The sequence below is a fragment of the Antennarius striatus genome, chromosome 10, assembly GCF_040054535.1.
Source record: "Antennarius striatus isolate MH-2024 chromosome 10, ASM4005453v1, whole genome shotgun sequence".
Taxonomy (NCBI): Eukaryota; Metazoa; Chordata; class Actinopteri; order Lophiiformes; family Antennariidae; genus Antennarius; species Antennarius striatus.
In genome coordinates this window covers 14,527,056-14,538,150 of record NC_090785.1, presented here as the reverse complement: position 1 = coordinate 14,538,150, position 11,095 = coordinate 14,527,056, and the positions used below count along the sequence as shown (strand labels likewise).

The 11,095-nt window shown below is 43.8% G+C and overlaps 1 protein-coding gene across 1 annotated transcript; it reads left to right on the top strand.

The window, feature by feature from the left end:
• The first annotated feature begins 491 nt into the window (after positions 1–491).
• Positions 492–10,354, top strand: neurl1b (neuralized E3 ubiquitin protein ligase 1B). Its single transcript, XM_068325848.1, has 6 exons — positions 492–770; positions 4,208–4,452; positions 4,529–4,862; positions 6,356–7,102; positions 7,659–7,784; positions 8,737–10,354. Exons 1-6 carry the CDS (start codon positions 740–742, stop codon positions 8,982–8,984), a joined length of 1,731 nt encoding a protein of 576 aa, XP_068181949.1. The 5' UTR covers positions 492–739; the 3' UTR covers positions 8,985–10,354.
• The last annotated feature ends 741 nt before the right edge of the window (positions 10,355–11,095 follow it).

The following is an 11,095-nucleotide window of genomic DNA, read 5'->3' as shown; positions in this document are numbered from 1 at the left end:
CAAAACCCCCCAGGCCTCCACAGAGAGCACTGTGGTCCAGTAGACAGGAAGCAGCTTGAGAGAAGCCCAGCAGTCAAGGCTGTGGGAGGGCAGAGGATAGAGCAGGAGAACAGGGGATTTCCTTATGGAATCTCATCAAAACTGTCCACTCATCTATTACACCAACAGATAGAGATGAAAGAGCTGACCAAAGAGGACTCTGATGTGATCAATAATATCTTACACCTACTGAATCCTTACTGATAAAATATAATTAAGTTAAAAACGACAACTTATGTTTTTTCACACCATGAAGTGTCTTTGAGCCTTTGTCATACATTTGCGCTCTCAAAGTCGTCCTCATGTGGGCTATGCATCGACTCTGATGTTATTCCCACAGGCTAAGCGGTGACTGGGCTTCAGTAATGACTGCTTTGGAGGCTCGGTGATGCTCTGGAGGGGGGGGGGGGGGGGATCTCCGCTTACTGTTTCTTTAAAGGCGAGCAGAGGGGAGCCCGTCCTGGAGGAAGGAGGGGGCTGCTGTGCGCCAGTCGGAGGTGACTGCCTGGCGCAGCCGCTCGGGCTTTGACATTAACAACAGCGTCTCCACGCTTCAGCTGGGCGATACAGCGCGTTTGGGAAGCGCTGGTGCTCCAAGTGAACTGGTTCCAGGCAGATACTCATCAGACCGAGGACACCCGGATGGACAGAGGAATATTGCATCCGGATTTAACTTGTCAGCGACAAATCTCTGAATATAATGGGGAACACGACACCTAAACCTTTAATAGGTGAGGCTATTAATGTGTCAATTGTGAGTTGTTGTTTTTTTTGTTTTTTGTTTTTTAGTGCACCCGAACGAGTGTGTCCGTGTGAAAGAAAGAAAAGAAAGAAAAGAAAGAAAGATAGCCATCAGAGCAGCCACATGGCTGCTTGTGGTTTGTCTACAGAGACGCGCTCCCATCACGGCGGAGATGAGCGTGATTCCCGGGGAGCGACTCCGAACGAGCGTTATCACCTGCCGCGTCTCCGCTCATGTGATTATTAATGTGTAATGTTTATTTATCAGCGGTAATGTAGCCTTTAACAACAAATAGGGTGCAGAAATTAAGGGGCGATGATTTGAATGGCTTCCGATCAGAACCATCATCAAGTCATTCATATTTTTTTTTAGAGATCCTCCATAATGAAGATTCTCAATTCACGCGTTGGTTTGGTGTTTGATGGGTTAAATAGAACATTTGATAATAAAGTAATAGTCTCAGTGACAGGTAGGAGACAACCTCTCGCTCTGGAGACAAAGGACCTGTGTCTAGATTTAAAAAGAAATGACCAAAACCTTTGTATTAAGCCACACTTTTGCTCCGTATTCACATTGTTATTTCTTGACTAAATGCTTCCTGTGCACTTGTATGTGCAACCTGTCCAACCATATGCAATGTTTCTTCATCAATAGGTAAAAGTTTGAAAAGAAACAAGAATAAGATACTGGGCTGTATTGTATTATCTGCAGTAATAATGCAAAGCACCAGAGTCGTTTGGTCATTATCAGTGAATTATCTCCGGGATAGACTAGACTGTCAGTCTTAGTTTTTCCTATAAAGCTGTCATTGTGATCACTTCACATTCTGACACCTAAAGCACATTGGTTTATAATTGATTCCCGATAGCACTTTGATTCATTGTCTGTCACACGCCCACGCCCCCCAACTGAGCAACTATCTAAATGATGTGGCTACAGCGACCAGAGCCAGCTGGAGGAGGATTTGGGCTCTCAGTCACAGAGGACCAGGGCCAGTTTGGGCCCTTTTACCATTCACTGTATGTTTTACCATTAATGGAGCATCTACATTCAGAATCGCACTACTTTATCGATCCCTATGGGTAAAATTTTTTGAACAGTTTCATTGCTCCAGTCACGGTCCCACAGTGCAGCCACGAACACAGGATGTCGCTGAGGTGATTGAATCGAAATGCTCTCAACTTCCACGAAGTAATCCCAACCTGAAACTCCTTAAAGATTACAGCAGAGGCTCATCTGTGGCTTGCAAAATAAATTACAGTATGATGAACACAAAGCCTGAGAGATCATCTTGTGGTCAAAGATGACTCTAATGAACATACATAGGCTTTCAAAAGGACTCACGCTGTGGCACAGCTTGTGGAGTCTTATGATTATACCCAATTGTGCTTTTTCTTTCATGAAGAAGGATATGGAGAGATAGCGTTCCCTTTAGCCTACTGTATCTCAGGCAGTGAATCTTGAGTGGTAGCAGAGATATTCTCTGGCTGAGCTTTGTGTGATCAGCTGCTTGAACTCGCCTTCCCCCCCCCAGCAGCTTCTATCACGGTCGTTTCAGGATTTGTAATCACATTCCAACCAAAATTCCCAGAAGGAGTCTTTGGGGCTACTCTGTCACTTGCCGTTCTCTTAAATTGAATGGTTCATCAAGTGATCATCTGGAACATTTCTTTTTAGCGCTCATAACACAAGGTCTCAGAAAGGAGGTGTGTATTTGAACAAAACACACCTCAACAAGATTGGCTACATGTATGTGTACCTGCCCGCAGTCTTCCTTTCCCTTGATCTGTTAATACCAGTAAACAGGTGGTGAAGCCTGCGTTTTGGTTTTGTTCAACTTGTGAAAATCAGAAAGAATCTTGGGTTACGGTTGTCTGCATTCATCAAAAATCTTCTTTTTTTTTCATATTACAAATAGATCTCTCTCTCTCTCTGCAGATGCTTACAAGAGTTTTAATAATTCTGAGAATGCCAATTGATAGAGCTGATAAACGCCTCTGTGTCCATGTGACATTTATTTGTCATGAAACTGAATTCCTAGCTATGTTCCTAGCCATGTTATCACACAGTGAGCAAGGCAGACTGGGGCTGACCTTGATGGTAAACTGGCCTTCAGTGCATAACTTCTACTGTCTTCAAACTAATAATGGCCAGTGTCCATATCAGTCGTCATAGTAGGTCCTCAAACAGCAAAGCACCAACATATCACTCTCTCAGCGAGGCGTTTGTACGCTTCAATCTCAAGATGTTTGTCTCCCTAAACTTTGACCAAATAATATTTTAGTTTCTCAAAAGCCAAAATCCCCAAATTAGAAAGGAAAGGGGGGGGGGTGTCTGTATGTCTTCTTCTGAGATGTTACAGATGTTCCTGCTACACAGTTGAGTATATGATCAACAACAATGTCTGATATAGGAAGAGTATCGTAGAGTGATTTAGTGTGTTAGTCTCTAAAACGGATTGCGGTGAGTTTCAGACGGAAATGCAGCCCGTCGGTGTTCCTGAGAAGAATCAAAACACGACTTCCTTTTGAATATTGTATTTCAGTCGTCTGTATTACAAACATCTGTCTGCAACTTTAATGTCATTTCATATTAAACCACCAAAAATCTGAGTCTAATTCTAGCTGCTGTGCGTTCACTTTGTCTCATTTGATTTCTGGACCGTTTGATTTTGGTTTTTTGATGCTTATGAATAAATTAGGGCATTTATTCCTATGAAGATGGGATCAAAGGTTAAGCCTTTTAATTGGGAATGTCTTTCCTGACTAGACTGTGTGTGATTCATTTTCCACTTCTGAAGATAACTGGAGGAATGAAAGGAGCTATTTAGGGCTTGTTTATGCTGCAGGCCAAATATCCTGTAAATAAGCAGACTTATGTCTGTTGTTGACTTTCTGTAGATTTTTTGTTGTTGTTTTTCTCTCCTGTAATGCATCGTCTTTTAGCATGCCTCGGCTCTGTGTTGTTTCTCTATAAATTAAGCAACCTTTTTATACTCTCATTGATATAAATGGGCAGAGTGAGCTGTCCAAATTGTACCTTCGTTTTATTTGCGTTGTGTAAATGTCCCATATGGATGTGGTAATGAGGATTATTTGGGACTGTTGTAAATGTCAGTTTCACGGTGAAATAGCACATTTAGTCTAGTTGTTCTGAGGAGCGTGGAGGTTTCTTGGTGTCAGTGTGGGAAAGGAAGTGTGTTAGACTGTGGGCTCCTTTACATAACTGGCCTCTGCCCTCTAAACCAACTGCCATGACAAAGTTACTGTGTGCTGATCCCTTCGCCTGTTTTTCCAACAGCTGGTGTCAATATTGTTGAGTTCTGACCCAGGTCACACAAGGACCCTGTTGTTCCTGATCCGTGTTCTTTGGTTGATCACGTTCAGTCATTCATACTTTACCCTCGGATTTCTTTTCTACCCAAAGATGCGACGCTGCAGCCACGCCCTGCAGCCAGCAGGCAGTTCTACACCCTGCCTAACAATGGGACCGGTGTGGAGAGGAGGACGTCTGCCCCTCCTGTCAGCGTCAACATGGATTCCCCGCGCTTTCACCCCCACGCCAAAGGCAAGAACATCCGGCTGGACGGACAGCTTCGCCGCGCGACGCGCAAGAACAGCTTTTGTAACGGCATCACTTTCAGCCACAGGCCGGTCCACCTCTATGAGAAGGTACGCTTTCAGCTCTCTCTGCTTTTGACAGCTACAATTTAGAATACCTGAGGTTAAACTTGTTCCCTAACTGTAGGTGCGTCTTCGCCTGACTGGTGTGCACACTGGTTGGAGTGGAGCCCTACGCTTTGGCTTCACCAGTTTGGACCCCAGTGAACTGGTCACCACAGACATCCCCAAATACGCCTGCCCAGACCTGGTAACACGGCCCGGCTACTGGGCCAAGGCGCTGCCGGAGCGACTCGCCCTGAAGGACAACGTGTTGTCGTTCTGGGCTGATCGCCATGGAAGAGTTTTCTACAGCATCAATGACTGCGAGCCCATCCTCTTCCACTGTGGCCTCAGCATGGGCTGTCCACTCTGGGCCATCATAGACATCTATGGAATCACTCAGGAAGTCACACTCCTTGGTGAGCGTTTAAATCTGTTTGTTGGAAACATGTATTGTTCTTTTACGACCGCAGTCGGGAGGTAGAAGCAGAAGCTGACTCATATTTTAAGAGGAAGTGAGAGGAGTTCATTTCACAACAGACTGGTCACGTGACTGTATACAGTCCAGTGCTGCAGTTCATATACATCCCATGCAGTGTTGAGTAATGGATGCTTCTGACTTCTCTAAGGTGCAGCTTGAGAGTGTTTAGCCGTGGCTTTGACAACCTTGAATGTTCTCAAACATATTTTTATCATGCCAACACATTCACAGCTAATTTAAACTGCTTCCCAAGGGTTCAGAGAGCAGCTGTGCGATGAAGATCTGAAGCACTGGAGGCCGGTGTAGTTCGCTAAGTAGCTCAAAGTGTCTCAATGACTTGACGAGCATCTGCTGCATGAGACGATTCTGGTCTAGGGAACCAGAACCGTCATGATAAACAGATTCTAGACCATAGACCAATTAATTCCAAGCCTCTTTTTCCTCGCATACTGATTCTTTCACAAGTTTTGTCACTTTCCCCTCTTCCATCCTCTCCCACTGGTTCCTTCTCATTCTCTCTGGGTGTGTTTATCTTCACTATGGCCATGTTTGGTCAATGCTGCACATCCCTGGAGGTTTGGTGAGGGGCCAGCGCACTCAGCTGCTCTGGGATCACTAGAAATAGTAATAAAGGAATGTATCATAAGTCAAAGGGGCCTACGAACAGCAGGCTTGTTTATACCAGGGACTCATAGACTGAGACATGTAGCTTTACTGTGAGCTCTGCACACATGAAAGAAAGGGAATGAAATGTATAACAGACCGTCGCAAATAGCACATCGTAAATTTATTATTATTTGTTATATCATCTTGATGGGAACATGTGATACAATACACGCTAGCTGTATGCAAATAATGAATCCTGTAATGTGTATGAGTTGCTGGCGAAGTGATCTTTAAAATGATGTAAAAATTAAAAATTGTACGGTTTCATTTGAACTTATTTCAAGTAAAAATTTTAAGCAATTTTCTACTTTCAATTTCTTAATTATGAATATTTTGTGTATTCTTTTACTTTGAAAGAAAATTTTGTTTCGGAAAGGTTTACCAAAAAAAATAATAATTAAAAATACTGCCTTAAACTTTAGGACATTTTTATACAATTTTAGAAATTTCAGTATTTATTGATCAAGAAAAGAATCATTAGTTCTCCAGAATTAGAAGCACACAAAAAGGGCAGTGGTAGTACATGCAGACAGCATGTGCTTCGAACATGCAGCATAAATGCATCTCAAAGGCTGCTTTGAGTCTACGTTTTCCATGCATTCTGATGATGTTTCGTGATGATACAAAGATCACATCCACTGGTGTCAGTCTGGTGTGGATTGCAAGGTTGGGTCACACGGTGGACAGAGGGGGGGAGCTGAGTAAAAAGTGACCCTAGAGGTCATGATACCTGAATTACTGTTTTGTTCACCTTCTCCACTGCAGAAAGCTCGTTTGCTGAGAGTGTGGGATCCAGCTGCCTCAGCGCGGCCCGTCTGAGCGCCTACCTGCCCCAGAGTAGCCACGACTCAGCTAATTACAGCAACAATCAGCTGGAGAACAATCAGGCTGCTGCGGCCAAGATGGCCAACCTCCAGCTTAGTAACTACACGCAGTTCATCCCCTGCTGCTCCACCACCTCCACCTCCTCCTCCACCACACCGTCCTCCTCTGCCTCCACTGGATTTAATCTCACAAGGGTGGTCCGGGGGTTTTCCTCCCCGCTGGACAACGACTTGCACTTTCACCCAATCCACGGGTGTGATGTAATACTTTCAGCAGATCGCTCCGCTGCCTGCATCCACTTCCTGGACAGCAGTCGGACTTTGGTGTTCAGTGACCGGCCGCTGCGCGCGGGGGAGACTTTCTACGTGGAAGTTGGACACTTGGGTATGCCCTACTTTGGGGCATTGTCTTTCGGTTTAACGTCCTGTGACCCGGCTAATCTACACGCTGGAGACCTGCCAGCAGACCCTGAGGTTCTCCTGGACCGTAAAGAGTATTGGGTGGTACACCGGGGTTTCCCCATGCCTTGCTCTGGAGACGTACTCAGCTTCAGTCTGCTACCCAGTGGAGAGGTGCACCACGGGGTGAACGGAGTGGTACGCGGCCGGCTGCTCTGTGTGGACTCCTCTCAGGTCCTGTGGGCCTTCTTCTCTCTCCACGGGGCTGTCAACAGACTCAGGATATTAGGTAATCAAAGGGGTTTCTAGAATCAAACAGGTGTGATATCATGGACAAAACCACAGATTACTCAAGATATTTTTGTGAAATTATTTTAATGATCAGATGAGATACCAAATGGAATACTTTGAGCAGAAGTTTAACATCTAGGAAACATATTTTCGCTTCCAGTCTGAGTATTAACTTATGGCATTTGGCTGCAGACTGGAGAGTTAAATTTTATGGATAGAAATAAATCGTTCATTCTTGAGATGAAGCAGCACCTGCAACTTATTTTTCCCTCACTAAAGGAATGCAGTTGAAGTAGTTTCTATCTGCATGTCTGTCCCATTAAGAGCTTTGACCTATCAGAACAGGCTCCAGCACTCCCACACAACCCCCCCATAAGCTCAGACCTCAAATGTTTCTGATCCAACAAGTGTAAAACTTTATTTAACACAAACGTCTTCCTTCGGACATTTCAAGGATACTGTATTTGAACTACCTAAAACAGTTGCTTCCTAAGGCCTCCAATGTGAGTCTAATTGTCTGGGATTGTTTGTGTGTATTTATCGTTGTCACACAGGAACACTGCAGTCCAGTCCTCCTTCCACGTCTCCCAGCACCTCTCATAGCAGCAGTGTAGATGACAGCGACTCAGACCTGGCGTTCAGCATCAACAGATCCTCCTCGGCCTCTGAATCCTCTCTGGGTTGGTTTCCAGATGTCCACGGCTTGTCTTGTGTTACATTGTGTTCAAAAACCCTGAGCAGGTCGCAACAGAAATACTCTCAGGGTGTAGAGGGAGAGTTTTCTGTTGAACTGCACTGTTTTCATGCTATTTTTTAACAGACATTTTCACATGAGAAGAATAGGTGCAACAATTTGTCAAAAGAGAAAATCTCATAATTGTCCATTCTAGGATGTGTTTTGAAGGCAAAAACCTAAACATTCTTCTGTTTAAGAATAGTAAATTTATGGGATTTTGGTCTAAGGGGGGGGGGGCTTAACTTGATGACATCATCCTGAAATTGTGTGTGGGGTCTTTTAAACCATTTTGCTGCTGCTGCTGTATGCAGACCAGAGGCTTTGTCTGAGACTGTGGGCGTCCCCTCAGACAAGGCTCGGATAGAGGAGCCCCCTCATAGCCCCTAGATTTCTTGCTTACCTTGGCTCCTAAGTGGCTATGAGATCACATGTATGTTTTTCGATATCACAGACATTCGACAGAGGAGCCAAATAGTTAAAATATATGTCCTGAGGCAATTATGAGTTCCTGACTCCAGAAAATTTTAAGTGAAACCACCCAAAAACAGCTGTCTGATCTATTCTGTTCACCAAATCACATACGTTGTGGTTATGTTGTGATTTCTTTTTGATAACATAAGTAAAAAGTAGTTTAATATTTTTCACTTCAAATCTTTGATCCTCCCATAAATCTGTCTGGAGGCCACTAACAAGGCCGTCCTCAGGATTTGACAACCTCTAATTTTGAACAATCAGACGAAACCCTTATGAAAGTTAGATGCAGTCTTTATATTAGATATATAATATAATAAACCAGAACAGTTTTGCAGATGTGAAATCATTTCTGAAACAACAGCAGGAACAACACCAATCGGTGTGTGCATCAAAACCGACACGCTTTCTTTGTTTCCCTCCAGTGACTGCTCCCAGCTCCCCTCTCAGTCCTCCCACCTCTCCCACCGTCACTGCGTCAGAGCTGCCACCTGCTGGCAAAAACGGAGAATGCACCATTTGCTTCGACCAGGAGGTGGACACCGTCATCTACACCTGTGGACACATGTGTCTGTGCAACAGCTGTGGGCTGAAGCTGAAGAGACAGATCAATGCATGCTGTCCAATCTGCAGGAGGCCAATTAAAGATGTTATCAAGACGTATCGGCCGTGAGGGTCCACGTGTTAAAAAAGTGGTGTGAGCTCCTCTGCTGGACGTCTCCTGTCCTCCATTCTCAGGCGTTGGTTGGACACAGATCTTGGTCCCAACTGGAGTTTAGCCAATCCTGGACATAATTGTGCCTATATTATATTTTCTATGGCCATATAATTTCTGGATTTCATGTGCAGAACTGTAATGAATCCCATGAATATATAAAGTCTGCATACAGGAAATGGTATATTTTGTCTAACAATCGAAACATGAATCAAATGATCCCAATTTATATTCCATGTCGTCTCTTTCTGTCAGATGTACTCGTTGAGCAAAAAAGCCTGCTGTATATATTTTGTCTTTACCGTTGTTGCCCTAGATGTATGTGAGCTTCAGCAGAACATGCTGACTGTAGGCTTTTACTTCTAGTGCCTTAGATTTGTCACAGTGTGTGTCTAAATAATTATGATAATAATCTTAGCCATATTTTAAATGTACAGCACCAAATGCTTTGGGGGAAAAGGCACAGATTAAGTGAAGTAAGTGGAAAGATGTAAATGTATGTTAAGTGTGTTCAGTGGTGTGCTTTAGGAAAAGTGTGTGTGTAAAGTACTAAATAAAGAATCTGGTTTTGCACATTGAAAGAAAAATAATAAAACGTGTAGTTGCTGTTATTGTGTGATGTTTTGCTGAGCAACTTTTTAAAAAAAAGTAAACTGCATTTTTCCAACAAAATAGAACAGAGGCAACAAAACAGAGCAGGTTTCAACCCCGGCTACTATTTTTTGTCACTTTTGTAACAAACCTACCAAAGCATCCTTTAGTTTTCTTAGAAGGACAGACCATCTGACATCCCTCAGCCAACCCTGCCAAAGACCTTTCCCAAGCTCACTATCGTCTTCTCAGAGATGGTTGGGATTCTTCAAGACCACAGATCGTGATTTTATTGGCTTGATCATCCGGGCCCATCCCATCAGCATCTGCAACTCCTTCAAGACCCATCTGCCTCCAGACACCCTCTTGATGGCCACTTTCAGGCCATCTGTAAAGGTGCAAATTGGAGGATCCAAGAATCTTGTGAATTTCTTGTGAATTTCCCAGTTTTCCCCAGCTGGCTGACCACACTCCTGTGCTCTAAATACCCTGAACCACACAAACACCTCCTTTCAATCTTCTCTTCAATGCCGAGCAGCAAGATGATAGAGAACTGGCTGATGATCTAAGCGTCCTCCTCTTGAGTGATCCACACTCTAGTAAAACACCACCGCTGTGCAGTTTTTCCATTCTCCACATGAGTAGAATAGTACAAGCAGAAAATACTGTATTTTATTTCTCTCATTCTTTTGATTTAGCTGTTGGGCTTTTGTAACTCGTAGTGAGTCCTCTTTTGTTATCTTTTTCATTTTGGCTTGTTTTTCTTTTTTTTTTCTCTGTTAACCAATTCTGCAATTTTTATTCTTTAATAAAATACTTTACCATTAATCCAGCTGGGTAATTTCTATATTGCTTCCTCTTCTTAGACGGGTCGTAACACGGTCAAGATCTTCCATCGCCGGTGCAGAATCTTTGACAGACTTTGTAGTATGTTCTGCACAAAACCAGGGGGGTTGATGAAGATCAACTTCTTGTCTGTGTTCCATAGCTTGCTGTGCTCCCTTACAGGAGGACTGACTGGGCGGTGCCTCTGCTTAAAGGCCTCCTCCATGCACTCTTCTGTGTCATTGTCAGCTCAAGCATGGTGATGTCCTTCATCGTCTGTGACACCAGGATGATGTCTGAAGGTGGTCTTAGCAACATACTGAGGGAACTTGAGTAGGCTATGTTGATCCTCTGACAGCCAGTCCTGTGTGTCGCTACAGGATCGCTGCAGGATGTGATCTGTGAAAGTCTGGCTGACGTTTTTATTCTGTTTGAATATTCTAAGGTATTTTTTTGGACAAGATAATTTCTTTTCTTTGTTTAATATATAGTAGAAAACCCTTACTCTGTTTAGGAATGTACCATGAAAGAGACAACAGGGAGGTGAAAGTAGGGCACAGTTGTTGTACATATTGGTTTTGCACAGTCAAGGATGTCTTCATCCTGTCCCAACTATTAAAACCTGTCCGGATCCCTGCAGTCATCACAACGGA